This window comes from Molossus molossus, unplaced genomic scaffold (assembly GCF_014108415.1).
Source record: "Molossus molossus isolate mMolMol1 unplaced genomic scaffold, mMolMol1.p scaffold_m16_p_9, whole genome shotgun sequence".
Classification (NCBI taxonomy): Eukaryota; Metazoa; Chordata; class Mammalia; order Chiroptera; family Molossidae; genus Molossus; species Molossus molossus.
This window is the reverse complement of record NW_023425403.1, coordinates 61469577-61485494: the sequence shown is the minus strand read 5'-3', so window position 1 is coordinate 61485494 and position 15918 is coordinate 61469577. Positions and strand designations below refer to the sequence as shown.

Sequence of the window (15918 nt, the reverse complement as noted above, 5' to 3'; positions counted from 1 at the left end):
GGCCTAGTGTCTTCCGCCTGGACATTGCTGTGGTCCTGCAGCCAAAAGCCTGCCCATTGGGAACTCCAGGGCCCACTGGAGCAGGCTCTGCCTTCCTACCAGAAGCCTGTGGGGTGGTGTCCACTTGGTTTTGAAAATACCTCTAGATTGTGTGGCTGTGAATTCCCCCATAAACACAAAAAGTCCTAATGCGTCCCAGTCCCCGCCATCAGCAGATCTCCGGGGACATCTCCTCATCGCTGACACGGGGCATCGGGAGCGATGGGAGTCGGATTCTGGGACCCTCTCCTCTGGAACAGAACTTCAGCCCTTTCACACACTGGCCCTGTTTCCACCACGTCAGGTGTATTCCCGCCCGTGAGTGAGCAACACCGGGAATGACAGCGCCTGAGCCGCTCGTAGACCCCCAGCAGCTGCAATAGCAGGACACCGGTCACCCATTGCCCCGCGTCTCGGACCAGGGAGTGTGAGCAGCCGGCAGCGGCTGGGCCAGGCTGTCCTTGCGCTGACCTCCCGTCTTTCCTCCTGGAGGAACTGCGAGAACTCGGCAGAGCTGAGCGAACGGCTGCTCGGGAAAGAAGGCACTGCTCCTTAGTCGGCGTCCTAACAAAGTTATGGGCCAAGGGCGTCCCGAAAGGAGGGGGTGGTGAGCAGAGGTGAGCCGGCCCCGGTTTGCCCAGGGAGCAGGTGGAGGGCACCTGATAGCAGGGAACCTGCAGAACTCACGGAGCCACCGGTGTTTGGACAGCCGCGGTCTGATAACGCCGCCGTGCTTTCCCGGACGCGCTCCACGGCCCCTTCGACCTCTGAAGGAGACTATAAAAGCCAGGGGAGGATTTCTCCTCTCAGTCGGACCTCCAGGGCAGGGCCATGGCAGCGCTGCAGGAGAAGAAGTCGTGCAGCCAGCGGATGGAGGAGTTCCAGCGCTACTGCTGGAACCCTGACACGGGGCAGATGCTGGGCCGGACCCTGTCCCGGTGGGGTGCGTGCCCAGCAGGGAGGGTAGGGGGGGCGGCTCTGAGGAGAGGCCGAGGACCACCTGCCAGAGCCTGGGGCTGGCTGAGCGAGGCTCCCAGGACCTCGCCCTGCCCCAGCTCCCGCCAGGCCTTACCTCTCACCATGTGACCCCACAGGCCAGTTTCAGCTCTCATGCCCCTTGGCACCAGGCACCCACAGGTGGGGACATCTGAGGCTTGGTCCCAAAGTTTCAGGCTTAGATTTGAAACAGCAGGTTATAGCTACGTTCCTAACATTTACAATTTTGAGAAAGACTGAAGTCAAGGGGTCTGGGATTTCTTTGGCGCAATGAGCATGTTCTGGAACTAGCGGTGGCGGCACAAGGTTGTGTGTGAATGTCCTAAACACCACCAAGTTTTTCCCCCTAAGATGGCTGAAATGGTGGGTTTCCCGGGTGTCCTTCCACGGTGAAGAAGTGTCTGCGGCATCTGACCGGCCTCTCCCCGCAGTGTGGATCAGCCTCTACTACGTGGCCTTCTACGTGGTGATGACCGGACTCTTCGCCCTGTGCATCTACTCGCTGATGTGTACGCTCGACCCCTACACGCCTGACTACCAGGACCAGCTCAAGTCACCAGGTAACGGGGGTGACGCTCGAGCCTGGACACCAGGACCCCACTCGAGTCGGGGCGATATTCAGTCCCCGAGCTGCTCAGTTGGAGCATAAACCCTCCGGGAACGAAGCCCCTGGGGCAGCCAGCAGGCCTAGAGGGGCCTCTCTGCTCCTCCCACCAGCAGCCACAGGGCTTTGAGGGGTACACCCGGGCGTGGATGGCCCCTCAGCTTCTTTGGATGAGGAAGATGATGCTCTAGGGAGAGCATCAAGTCCGACTTTGGCTGGAATTATTGCAACAGAGGTTTTTGTGATGGAGTCTTCATGCCCCTCGCTCTGTGACTACATACACACAGAAGACGTTTCTGGGAGGGTGCACAGAAAACCGTTCCTAGCGAGATTAGGAATGAGGGGTGTAGGGGGGATGAGCTTTTGTTTTCCACTTCATATCTGTCAGTACTGAGGCATTACTTCCATAATAGCAAATTCAAGTCAGAACACCGGGTTTCCCCATCCAAGTGCGGTGGGTCTGTCCTGCACGGAGGCGGCTCCGACACCGCTGAGCCTCTGCTCTGCTCCCGAGTCGGCACCAAGTGAGTCATTCGCGGCAAGGCTGGGGCCCGAGACGGTGAGGCATCACCTCCAGTCCTGGCGACGGCGATGTGGACCATGACTTCCACGCCCAGCCCATTAGCCAAAGGTCACTACAGAAAAACAAAGAAAGAGAGAAGAGAAGACATACAGGAAAGGGGGGAGGCAGTGAGGAGAGGAAGAAATGAAGGCAGGAAAAGCCTTTTCCAGCAGTTACTCAGTGTCTACCACCCATGCATCCTCGGTGCTTTCTGAGAAGGTGATAACCCCAGAAACATCCAACAGCAGCACACAGGAAAAGAAAATCCAAACACTTTTTAAGAGAAGCTGCCGCAGATATTCTCCAGAGGTCGAGCTTTGCAGACCCAGCCGTTCTGCCGGGACCATCAGTGACCCTGTCCATAAGGAAAAACACCAAAGTGCTTTACTGGGTGTCCATTTTTAGAATCAAGCAACAGAAAAAAAAAAAAAAAAAGCACGGAGGACTTCCTTGTAAGTTCAGAACAGAATGTAAGGCATTACAAACCGAGAACATAACTGTAATGTAACTTGCCCCAAGCCCTGAGGAGGGAGGCAGGCGGGCTGTGTTCAACAGCTGCCATCAGAAGCTGACGGACAAGTTATGCGAGATCCAAGCACACGCTCAGAGCAAACAGTTGAAGGAGGGTGTGGAGACTTTTCTCTTAGACCTTTCCAAAGGTTTTTATTTTAAACCACAGACAGCTGTTTCCTTCACAACAGCCATGGAACAACAAACAACCCCCAGCTTACTTATCTGAACAGCCCCCGCATGCAGCAGGGAGCTGGCTGCGTACGCGGTGTGCCTTACTCACACCGGTGTGCCTTACTCACACGAGGAACACGGTGAGGTCTGCGTGGAAGTAGAGGCGAGTCCGTAGGAAACGCCGGGGAAAGATGAGGACACTGGTGTTGGGCAGCGAACGGAGGAGTGGAGTGTGGGAACACGCTCCCTCCGTATTCAGAGACGAGGAAGTGTCCCGAGGACGCACCCGGACTCGAGACGGGGGGACAGGGCCGTCACTTCCACTTCCTGCGCTTGTACATTCTTTCTGTTTTTTCGGTCAGTATGTTGTTCGAGTGCATGTGTGCTTCACCAGAACCAGTGGGGACTTGTTCAGACCCTGGGGAGTTGTCACCTGCCGTGAGTGTGGCAGCCTCCTCGCCAGCGGCGCTGGGGGACCTGGGCCCAGGCGGTCCCGCCGCACCCGGGCCCGGCCTCCACCAGCCCGGGCCGCTCTGCTCGTGGCCCCGCGACTCCACGGCGCGCAGCTCGGGTGTGCCGAACACGTGGGGAAACTGGTCAGTGTCATGCTCTCTTCCCAGGGGTGACCTTGAGGCCCGATGTCTATGGGGAGAAAGGCCTGGACATTGCCTACAATGTCTCTGATAACAGGACCTGGACAGACCTAGTGCACACCCTCCACGACTTCCTGGCAGGTGAGGCTGAAAACACTTCCACAGCCTTTGCTGTCCCTCTTCCAAGAACCGTCACGGAGGGGCGTGGGCTCCGCCGCCCTCCCACAGCCCGGGTGGCTGCAGCTGGAGGACGGGGCCCACGGGCGTGTCTGTGCCGGCAGGCTACGCGCCAGCAGCCCAGGAGGACAACATAAACTGCACTTCCGAGAAGGTGTTCACCCAGGAAAGCTTCGGGGCCCCTAACCACACCAAGTTCTCCTGCAAGTTCACGACGGACATGCTGCAAAACTGCTCGGGCCTGGCGGACCCCAACTTCGGCTTTGAGGAAGGAAAGCCGTGTTTTATCATTAAAATGAACAGGGTGAGTACAAGGGGGTGAGTATATTGGAGGCCAGAGGTCCAGTACGAGGCGCCTTTGGAGACTGCTGGGGTGTGGAGGGCCAGGGTGTTGAGCCCTCCCATGGCCACATGCCCCCTCCTGTCCGGGGTTCCAGAGGCAGCAGGTCGGACTTGCCCGCTGCCCCGTTCCCGCTCTGCCCCCACGGAACCCCCACCACTGCGTTGCTCCGAAGCGGGTGACCTCCCTCACACACAGACCAGAGCCGCCCGTTCAGACGCAGCATCTACGCGACGCTCAGGGGTGTCCGCACACTAAGCAGCAGAGCTCGGCTGTTCAGGATGCCGGGGCAGCACATGTGCACAGGACCTGGAAGGAAGCCGGGCCGTGGACAGGCGCTGGGAGGGCACCTGGGGACCGTCCAGAGCAGAGGGTTCCAGCCTGGGCCAGGTGCTGAGGGAGGCAGACCACGAGTACAGAGCCCACGAAGCGCACGACTGGAGGGCACGGTCCTTCTAGACCAGGGGTGTGCAGAGGAGCCCCGAGGACGGTGCGATCTGGCTGAGGCCCGGGGGAGCTCTGGGCCTCTGTGGGCACTATTTATTTTCCTTCCTGAGGCCTAGAGGAAGCCACCCACTGTGCACTGCACGTGCCCCGGGTCCCAGCCGGGGTCTCGTTGGACCTGCCAGCGGGTGTGGTGGCAGCTCACACTCATGCAGAACAGGAGGGCTGCGCACACCGGGCAGGTGCGGGGGGACGCAGGTGCTATCCCAGGCCCAGGGCACAAGTGGGCACACAAGGGACAGACTTCAGCAGGCTGAGAAATGCATGGATGGGGAGCACAGTGGGCTGCAGAAGGCTGCGTGGAGAGAGCTGCAGAGAGGCAGGTGCTGTGTGTGCCCTAATTCAGGGCAGCATGGGGGCCTGGAAGTGCAGCCTCAGCTCAGACCCTCCTGCCCAGGTCTCCACCTGCCTGCGGCCAAGGCCACAGCCCTGGGGCAGGGCTTCCGTCCTGGCAATACCGGCTGGGGGTTATTAGGACAGGAAGGACTCACCGCCCCGACGCTTCCCAGTGCCCTGTGGAAACCCCAGCTGGGAAAGGCCCCTCTGCGCTCAGACGAGCACGAGGCCAACAGACGCCTTTCCCTTCCAGATCGTCAGGTTTCTCCCCAGCAACAAGACAGCCCCCAGGGTGGACTGCGCCTTCCTGGTGAGTGCGACCACCCTCGGAACCCTGCCACTGCTAGGACACCTGCGGGAATCATTTACCTGGTTCTCCCTGAGGACGTCTCAGCTCTCGGCCTGATAAACCAGATACACCCGTCGCCTGAACCACTACCTAGAACGGTTTTGTTACAGGGGAGAAAACGTAGGAAGAGAAAATCTTACTGTTTTCACTTCAGAAAGCTTCTGGGACAGTATATTATACTAACACATTTCAAAATGTCCAGTGGCTATTTGGAGACACCAAGGCCTTTCTACTATTGTTTTGTCCTGCTTATTTGCTTATTTATGAAAACACGCCAGATTACCAACAGCGATAGTTGTCTAACAGTGGATGGAGATGGGCTGCTAAGAATTGGCATTAATTTATTCCAGGTTTTTCAGTACAACATGAGAACGAACTGAGCTTGTCTGCACGGAATGTTTCCCAAAGCTTGTTTTCACCGCTGTGGTGTCAGGCAAAGGCGATTCCACAGAAACACACCCCTCAAAGCCCGTGACCTCTCCATGGGGCGCAGGGTTGTTGTTTTGTTTTTCCTTTTTCAGTTATTTCTACCACACCAGTCAGTGTAGGCTGACTTGCGATTTTAACAGACACCAAAGTTGCCTTCATCTGTCCTTTGGGAGGCTCAAGCCGCTGACTTTGAAAGCAGACCCTGACCCCAGAAAACCACGCTAATGTTGAGCCAGTGCGGGCAACCAGCCCAAACAGCCTCATGGCTTCCATCCCCTGTGCAGATAAGTGAGCATTCTGGGCTCTATGCACCTTTGCTATCCTACAAGGACTTAAAATGGTAAAAATACAAATTTGATAAGTCACCAGGGGTTTTGCAACTAACAAATTACACCCCCAATGGGAATCCAGTACTGATTATAAAGATTACACCCAGTTTATGCTATTTACACAGTGGCGTGTTTATGCAGTCACCTACATAGTGCACCCACACACATGCACACAACATGCACATGCCATGGACATGCACGGACAGAGATGCACATGCACACACACATACAGATAGCACGCAGAGACATGCAGACACACACACCCATGCACCCAGATCCTGCCTTACTCAGGCAGTGGCCTCTCCTCCCCCAGGACCAGCACAAGGATGTCCAGCCCCTGCAGGTGGAGTACTACCCGCCCAACGGCACCTTCAGTCTACACTATTTCCCTTACTACGGGAAGAAAGCACAGGTAGGTGTTTCGCTTTTCACCTGACAACAGCTACTGAATCATCTCAAATTTGGCAATGATTAGCATAAGGAACACCAAAATTATTTTGCCTATAAAAACGAAACAAGCACGGCCGATGTGGCTCAGTGGATTGAGCATCACCTCATAGACTGAGAGGTCCCAGCTTGATTCTGAGTCAGGGCACATGCCCGGGTTCCAGGCTCGATCCCCCGTAGGGGGCATGCAGGAGGCAGCCCATCAGTGTTTCTCACATCAATGTTTCTATCTCTCTCTCCCTTCCTCTCTCTCTAAAAAAGCAATATATATTTTTTAAAAAATGAAACAAGGCATTACTTAGCCCATCCTGATCATTTAATGCTCTGGCTATTTCCCAAACCAACATTCTGCTAACTACCTGAAAACACAGTGTTCTCATGCAAAATATAAATATTAAATCTAATTGTTTCCGTTTTTGACAGCTTCCCAAATCCTTTTAGACAACTGCATGTCCATTTTAAAGCCTTTCCTCTAAGTCTCTTGCTTTTTCCTGTTATATTTTTGTATTAATTTTCATCAAGTATAATTGGAAGTTGAATTTGTCATTGGTATAGTCTGTCCCGTCCAGACCAAGTTGTAAGTGGGTGGACATTTCCCCGGGGATTCCAGGGCACGCAGCAGAGCCCAGGGGAGCGGTCAGAGAGAGCACGTTAAGAATTGCCTTTGGCCCTGGCCGGTTTGGCTCAGCGGTTAGAGCGCCCGCCTGCGGTCCGGAGAGACCCGGGTTCGGTTCCCGCTAAGGGCATGTACCTCGGTTGCAGTTTGTCCCCGGCCCTGGTTGGTCGTGCGGGTGGCAGCCACTCGATGTGTCCCTTTCACATCGATGTTTCTCTCTCTCTCTCTTCCTCTCTCTCCCTCCCACTCTGTCTGTACAAAAAATGGGAAAATGTCCTCGGGTGAGGATAAAAAAAAAAAAAAAAAAGAATTGCCTTTGTACCACCTACGTCCTGACACACAGCACGAGGTTCCTGACCATCTCTTTCCGCACTTCCATGGTAGCCCCACTACAGCAACCCGTTAGTGGCCGCGAAGCTCCTCAACGTCCCCAGGAACACGGAAGTTGACATTGTGTGCAAGATCCTGGCGGAACATGTGACCTACGACAACCCCCATGACCCCTTTGAAGGGAAAGTGGAATTCAAGCTTAAAATTCAGAAGTAAAGGACCATGGCGGCTGGCCCTAAGCTGCACGGTGACGCGCAGACCTCCACCCTCCGAGGAGCTGCCGGCCAGCTCTGCTCCGAGCCAGCTCTCGAACCTCCCGAAGTGCAACACCAAGTCAGCGCGGTGACCACACAGGCACCGGAGCGGCGAGCACTGAGCCTTAGAATCAACTATTTCTTAAGTCTTTACTGTTTTACAGATAGAATTTGTAGCTGTGATAAAATGTTGGGTTGACACAGTAACCCTAAGACAGAAGCTATCCAACTAACAAGACCCTAAATGACTCATCTTTCTTCACTTTTCTTACTATAACTTATTTTTTCTATATATTAATGAACTACTACCTATGTTAAGATAAAGACGATTAATGCATTGATATGAAACATGACATGATAATGTACATTCTGGATTCTTGCTTTAAAGAATTTACAATTCCTAAATTGTACAAATAAATATATTAAAGTCACTCTTACTCTACATAAAAAAAAAAAAAAGTCATGTCTTTCCTGACAAGGGGGTGGGGGGAAATCAACCAAAGAAAGTCAAACACCTCTTTCTTTAAAATGCTCCTTTTTAAGGTTTCCACTGCAAGTCAGGGAAATCACAGAATACTGGTGGAGAGGGGCCACCACGGAGGGCAGCCAGTCCCAGGCGCACGTAGGTGAGACGCTAGGCTGTCCCCAGTGTGACAGGCCTACATGCTGGAGGTCATTACAAACAGTAACTGACCATCCGCTCACCAAGCCCCTCCTCCAACACCTAGAACTCATGTGAAGCCTGCAACTCGAGGCCTTCCGAGAAAACTGCAATGAGAACATTCTGCGTGAACGACCCTGCTCTCAACAAGGGTCGCCCACTTCTCACCCAAACCGTAGCTTGAGGCCTGGTGCCCTCTTCCCACGAGTACCAGACACAACGTTGCCACCTGCAGAGCTACTGGACAGGGAAACCTGTCAGTGAAACCCAATTACACACTGTTTGAGGAGAATCCAAACCCTGGAGTACCCTGCAAGGCCGACCAGGTCACTCTGTGCTGGGCGTCTCTGCTACGTAGGACACCAGCAAGTGTTCTTCACTGCGCACACGATCGGTAAACGCTTGCTGAGACACCTCGGAAACGTCATGTCGTGGGTCAGGGTCAGGTCACCTCAGATACGCCATGACAATGGTGGAGGTCAGAGGCCCAATCTCCTTTCTTACCTTACAATCTTCTTTTTCTGAAAGTCAAACCCACAAAATCCGTCTCAACTTTGAGGATTCAGGAGAAAGGCAGGAAATAAACTCCCCACCACTGGCCACAAGAGAGGAGGTGTCGCTTCGGTCTGTACCACTGTGACGTGCGTCCGCGGCCCCGCCAGGCCTCGGGAAGCAGCAGGACCAGCGGAGGGCCCGTGGTGGGGTCCCAGCCCCCACAGCTGGGTCTGGCCACCTCTCCTCACTCCAGCGAAAAGACTAAGGATAAAACATCTTCTAGACAGTGCTCCTGAATTAGAAAAACACAGAGCTTGTTTAAAATGCCCATGCGCGTTTTATTAATAAAAACTAACAGTGCCAAACAAGTCAAACAATTAAAGTCTCTTTATATTCCATAAAATATTACAGAAAAGTTTATTTGTGTTTCAATAAAAAGACTATTGTTTTAGGACAGGCAGCTAATAGCAACGGTGCAGTCAATGGTTCTTTGTGAATAAATTTTTAAAAGAAGCTACTGCCTGTCCTGAAATTCCTTTTTCTCTTTATAAAAAAAGAACTATTAAAAATGATTGACAAATTTTGAGTTAAAAAACTGTTAAAACATTCTCTATATTTAATTTCAACTTTATAATAGATTACAGGAAGATGCTTACGAAACAAATACAACATTTGTTTCCGTACATGTCTTTAAATGATAGACTTATAAGTATGTAAACAACTATATAATAAAAAGTCTCCAAATGCTGCCTGTAAGAAATCAGGCAAATTTTACCATAAGCAATAAACCATTCCAAGCTTTCCAGACAGTTTTCATAGCTGCACCAGCATGGCAGTAAAATTCTCAAACAAACAGAAACAAACACAGAAGAAGAACTTTGCAATATGTTTGCTGCAACATAGACCAAAAAAGAAAAAAGAGAAAGAAAGAAAAAAGATAAACTTAATGGAATCACACAGTCCATATAATTTAAGGGAAAATAAAGTCAATGAGATTTATGGTGCTCAGTGCCAAAAAGCAGAGCTCTGCCATTTGCTTGGTTTTTGTGGACGACACGGAATTTCACAAACTGAAACTCGTCCTGGAGCCTCACACCCTGCCGGCGGGTGGCACACTTCACAACACGCTGCGCATAAATGGCCTCGGCAGGATGACGATATATTTGTTGATGTAGATGGAGTACAACTTCTTCAGCAAATTCAGCAAGAATTGTTAAGGGGCAAAAAGGAACTCTGAATTTAAAAAGAACAGAAAATGAAAACACATAACCCTACAGTGAAGACAAGCCCTGCCCAGCACTCTGGGATCCACACACACCGCAGCCCGTCCAAGACCCTGCAGAGAGCCACCCTCGCTTGCTTATCGGAGGTGCACATCCAGTTCAATAGCTTACAATGTCTTCTTGGGAGGAGGCCAAACAGAAACAGAAAAGCCCACGTTAAAAAAGTTTCTCTTCCCTAAACATGTTTTCCTAAAGCTGAACTTGAGGGGAGCGGGGCCCAGAGAGAAGACATCAGTCTTCCTCGTCGTTCTCGTACTCCTCGTCCTCGTCGTCATCCTCCCCAACGTAGGACACGGGAGTCTCCACCCTGGACCCGCTGTACTGAGACCCGCTGGAGCTCGTGGCCAGCATCCCATCCGCACCATTGGTCAAGTCACTGCAAGGACAAGAAGCGACACAAGGGGTCAGCGACGCACGTCTGTGGCCACGCCAGAGACAGGCCAGTGTTTCAGGATGGTTTGGTAGTTTCAATTATACACAAAAACAGAAAATTCCACACATTTACCATACAGAATCCCAACACTGTTACTACTTCCATGTTTTACATATCTTCTTCCAGCTCTGTCCTATTGAATACAGCCAAACGAGGGGGAATTAGCAAGGCCAGTATTCAGTCTCCCCGCCTTTATTATCACATCAGAAACAAAGTCCCAAAGTGAACAAACTGAAAAACCACTAGATCTTTCTTTCTAGTCCTTTTATTTATGAACTCCTTAATCTCCAGGAAGGAGGCAGAAAACAGTTAGGAAAAAGGGGCCCCAAGAATGACATGGGTGGGACCCTCCAAAGCAAGGTTCCCTGGACAGCAGTGTGTGGCAGCGTGCCCAGCGAGTTCTGTGCAGGTGCATGTGTAATTTGTGTGCACATACATGTATGTACATTGGTGTTTTGTGTGTGTTGTACCTATGATGGTGTGTGCATGCATTTGTGCATATACATGTATGTGTGTGCATGCATATGTAAACCGCGTCCCCAGGCCCGTCAGCTCCTCTGGTTTCTGCAGAGAGCCCAGGAAGCTGAGCTGTGACAGGTGTCTCACACAGATGCTCTCTCTGCAACCTCTACTTCTAGGAAGGCTCCAAGAGCCCATAGTTTTCTACAGTTTTATAAAACAGCATTTGCTGAAAGTCAGTGGGGCTGGCCCTGGGCAGGGACCAAGAGCCCAAAGGGGTGGGTGGAGCTGCTGGGCAGGGCTGCACTGTCCTACACACTGGTCCTTGGGTGGGTGTTTGCCTTATGCTCCTAGGAGTCTCAACCAGGAACACGTATAAAAAACAAAACGGTGTCACAACTGAGGGGGTGGGGATAGGTACTGGCATCTGAGGCCAAAGGTGCTACCAAACAGCCCACAAGGCACAGGGCAGTGCCCACAACAAAGAGTTGTCTGGCCCAAAATGTCAACAGTGCCACAGGCTTAAAACGGTGAGAGGTTTTAAGAGCTGGGACCCAGTGAAAGACCCCTGGGTTCAGCTACCACCCAGCATCCCAGGACAAAGTCAATCCAACACGAAGGGCTAATTATCATCCTGGGCACCAACAGGTGATGGACAGCCCATGCCTGCCACACGGGGGAGGGGAAAACCCACACTTCTGTGAATTATAACTTGCTCAGGTTATGGTCAAAAGTAATTTCAATTTCTTAGTATTTGAGTTGAGCAGCAAGAAACACCAAGCACTGAAGGGATGCCAACCTAGAATTTAAAATTTTGACAGAGATCATCCTGTCTAGAGTCTGAGAAAGCCTCCTGTAATGACATGCAGGCTTGGAGTCACCCCCAGGAGAAGCTTCACAGTCATCTGCTTAAAGATAGCAGGACACGAAAGGGTCAGACTGCATGGGAGACGTGGCCATTGAACACTTGAAAAGGAGGGAGCTTGGGGCACACAACGATTAAGTAACAAGCATTGCTGTGCTTTGGCAATATGGATCAGGAACCAACCCCAAAAAGTCTGCAGCAACACAACAATCTGCCCTAGGCCACAGCTGCCAGATATTCCAACATTAAGAAATACTTATGGCCCTGGCCGGTTTGGCTCAGTGGTTAGAGCGTCGGCCTGCGGTACAGAGAGACCCGGGTTCGGTTCCTGCTAAGGGCACATATCTCGGTTGCAGTTGTCTCCGGCCCGAGAAATGCTCTCAAGCGGCCGGCAGTGGGGTTGGGTGGTTTCTGCCCCCATTTCACTGTGTGTGACTTTTTTTTTGTAATTGATTTTTAAAGAGAGAGGAAGAGAGAGGGAGAGAGAAACATCAATGTGAGAGCAAAACATCGACTGGCTGCTTCCTACACGTCCCCTACTGGGGATGGAGCCTGAGACCTGGGCGTGCACCCTGACCTGGAATCAAACCAGCTACCTTGCGATACACAAGGTGACACCAACTGAGCCACATCAGCGAGGGCCTGTGTGTAACTTTTAAGAAAATTAAGACCATGTACTACTTTCGATCTTTAGAATAAAGAAACCAATCAGACAGCTTGTTTCCATGCAGGGGACAAGCTATGGACGCATGATGTGTCCTCGGATGGGGGAAAGAGGCTGAAACCACTTCCAGGCGTGGGATCCCAGTGTCTACACAGTGAGTCTGATTCTGAACAGCGGAGGAACTGTGGTTGTTTATATGAAAGCTGAGAGCTTCCTGTTGCCAGGTGACAGGTGGACCCTGCCCACCCACCCTGGCCCAGACTGCAGTCACCTGGCAGAGAGCCTTGTGCCGTTAGAGGCTGAAACCGATGACGTGATGAACACACTGCCGAGTGATCCCTGAGCCATTTCTGAAAGAGAGAGAAGACAGAGCCATGTCACAAAGCAGAGCCCAGAGGAAACAGGCCCTCATGCTGAAACCAGAGGGCCAGGGGCCTAGGCACCTCCGAGCTGCCCGGCACTTTCTCCGCCATGCCTCCTCCAGGAAGCAGCCCTGCTCATCCAGTGCATGGCCCTGGGCCTGTCCTGTGCAGAAGGCTCAGGACAGCTTAGTTTTCGTGTAGTCACCAATCACAACAAAGCTGTGCTACTGGAACTTAATGTCGTCACAAAGCAGAAAACGGGAACTGAGAGGGAGGAAAGACCGACACTTGCTCCGTCCTGGGGCGGCGGTCTGCACCAAGACCAGTGTGCGAGGCAAGGACCTCCACGGCACGTTGGCCAGGCGTCCTGGCAGCCAGCTGCTGGAGTCGGAAGGGCAGGGAGAGCCAGCTGCACTGGACGACCTGAGGTCAGACGCCCACTGGTCCTGGACAGCTCACAGGCCTGAGTCCCAGCCAACGCTATGGCTCCTGGGAGAAAACCCACACCGCAGAGTGGGGCCACGCTGGCAGCTTTCTCCCCACAAAGCCCCCTTCTGTCGTGGCCAGATCTTTCTCAGCAAAGGAGACACCAAAAGGAAAGCCAGAGAACCTGAGGAACCGCTCACCAGACAAACGCCGTCAATACTGGCAGAGAATATCAATATTCTTGGTTACTTTGCTGCAGTGACCAATCAACTACCTCAGGAGAAACGGCCACGCCTATTAGACTCCTCAAAGAATTTCAACCTCTTCCGTTTTGGAGCCCTACCTGCAAGGTCCAATCATGACTTAACACCATCATCACATAAGCTGAATGGCAAACCCACAAAATGCCACTTATGAACTCCACTGATCACGTGTCCCAGCAGGCAGGGGCCCCAGATGGCCGTCCTGCCGACCACGCCCTGCCTGTCCTTGCACTTGGTGCTGCACCCTTGAGCCATCCTCAGCAGCGGAGGGCAGATGCCTGGGGGCCTGGGCAACTGTCCTCACTCCAGCCACTCGGCCACCAGAGTCAGCGGGGCCGACTCACCTGTCACATAGGGTTCCAGTGCTTTCGGCACCAAACTTCTTGCCATTTTCAGGTCTTCTGCGGAGCAGCTTCCGGATTCCAGTCCGTAGGCCATCCCCATGCGCTTCAGCACTTCTATATCGTCATGAATTTCAAATGTGTTGTCAAAATTGAACAGATACTCGAATCTGGAGGAGAAAGCCCCTGTGAGAAGAGCTCCATCTTCAAGGCGGAGACAGCCATGCTTGGTCCAGGGGCCCAGCCCTTCCTCAGGTGCCCTTTCATCCAGGGTCTTACAAAATCCATCAACTCAGAATCAATGACCCCAGAGACTCAGGCCACGTGGCGAATCACTGTCCACGCTCTGCGGGCACGTCCCCGGCTCTCGGGCTGGTCCCCCGCGACTCAGGCTGCCTGCCCCACAGGACCAGCACGGAGCATGGTCTACTGGCTGTGCTGTCTGAACAGTTGTCCTAATAGCAATCCTAGCAGATGCGACTCATTCTCCTTTTACAAAAGAGATGCATAGCCCTGGCCAGTTTTGCTTAGTGGTTAGAGCGTCAGCCCGTGGACCAAAGAGTCACAGGTTCGATTCCAGTCAAGGGCACATACCTAGGTTGCAGTCGAACCCCAGCCGTGGTTGGGGTCGTGCGGGAGGCAACCAGTCAATGTGTCTCTTGCACATCGATGTTTCTCTCTCTTTCCCTCCCTCCTTTCCTCCCACTCTGTCTAAAAAATCAATGGAAAAATATCTTTGGGTGAGGATTAAAAAAAAAAAGATGCATAGGCAAGGAGAAGCAAATTTCTAAATTAATTATGCCCAAAGATGGTATGTAACAATGACAGATACTCATATAAATAAATTAGCCAGCTGTTGACACCACCGGCTGTGGCCTTCTCCGTTTCTGACTTGAGACACATCACTGAGACCACAGGACCAGTGGAGAACCTACTACCTACTTGTCGTTAGAAATGCTGCAGTCGATGACAGTCTTCTTGCTGGTGTTCACGATGATGAAAGGCAGGTGGATGACAGAGTTGGGCGGGGGTGGCCGGCTGGCCTGCTGCTCTGCCTGGCGGTTTCTCTGCACCAGATTCTTGAAGGCAATTTGCTAAAAAAGATGAGCAATCAACACACTGCTCATAGCAGTCACCACCAAACCTAACACCTTCTCCCCAGACATTTTCCACAACCTTCCCTGAACCCCACAAGACAGCAAGAGGGTCTGGGCCCCCCTTAAGAGAGCAGAGAAAACAACTGAGGGGCTGAAGGCCTGGGTGAGTCGCCCAGCAAAGAAAACGCGTCCTGAAAAACCAAATGCATCCTGAGAAACACATGGATTCTGGAGGCTGTGGCCCTCCCACACCTCTCAGGGGAGGGGTCCGAGTGTCCCAGGCCTGTCCCATGCTCAAGCCACGGCCTTAGAAGGCAGATGTCCAACTGTGGACCTGCAGCTTCTCGGGAAAGCAGACATGCTCAGTGGGCCTGCTGGCAAAGGGTATCTCCTCTGGGGACATGGGTCCTCAGGCCTACAGCCAGAAAGCCAGGGCCTCAGGCCTTGCAATGACATTTACCTTCAAGATAATTTTCTCCCTGCTAATGTACAGCCAGGAAGATTCCCTCCTCCCCCAGCGGGCCTTCTGCTGAGCTGCCCAGCACTGGGACCCGGAGCTCAAGGCTTAGTGGCAAAGAGGCAGCGACTTGGATTTTTATTTTAAGTGGCTACAATGTGCTCTGGATGCAGAAAAAGAGAACAATTCATTCTAGAGGGGGCAACTGAGTGGCAGAATTCGGAAGTCGTGAGGGGCCACTGTCTGCAGCAACCTCCCCTACCAGCAAGAGCTGTGACCATTTATTTGTTCCTCCATTTCCCAAGTCCCCTCTGCTCCCTTGGGCTCTAGGACCATTTCTCCCCCTGCCAAAGCACCCCCCAGCTGGTCCCACAGGGAGAGGGTCCTAGACACCTCCTTTAAGAGCAATGGAGTAACCGAAGCTAGGGTATGGGGCCCCACACTAAGCGTGCCTGGCCTGAGTGAGAAACACACCCGCTGTGGTAGACTGGGCTCCAGTGGACACTGGGATATGCCAAGCCCC

The 15918-nt window shown here is 52.6% G+C and overlaps 2 protein-coding genes across 4 annotated transcripts in view; one reads left to right on the top strand and one right to left on the bottom strand.

Moving 5' to 3' along the window:
- The first annotated feature begins 188 nt into the window (after positions 1-188).
- ATP4B (ATPase H+/K+ transporting subunit beta) lies at positions 189-7551 on the top strand. The gene is made up of 8 exons (XM_036249798.1): positions 189-361; positions 411-466; positions 1467-1595; positions 3506-3619; positions 3760-3959; positions 5089-5145; positions 6256-6354; positions 7390-7551. Exons 1-8 carry the CDS (start codon positions 189-191, stop codon positions 7549-7551), a joined length of 990 nt encoding a protein of 329 aa, XP_036105691.1.
- Positions 7552-9077: 1526 nt separating this feature from the next.
- The window catches only part of TFDP1 (transcription factor Dp-1), a 42001-nt gene continuing 35160 nt past the window's right edge, over positions 9078-15918 (bottom strand). For 2 of the 3 annotated variants that reach the window (XM_036249914.1, XM_036249912.1), the window contains 4 exons: positions 14784-14935; positions 13845-14011; positions 12721-12799; positions 10145-10404 (listed from right to left, as the gene is read on the bottom strand). In XM_036249914.1, the coding sequence (XP_036105807.1) occupies positions 10260-10404; positions 12721-12799; positions 13845-14011; positions 14784-14935 (543 nt within the window). In that variant the 3' untranslated portion in view covers positions 10145-10259. Of the gene's footprint in view, positions 10405-12720; positions 12800-13844; positions 14012-14783; positions 14936-15918 lie in introns of all 3 variants that reach the window. The other variant, XM_036249913.1, reaches the window with a different exon arrangement.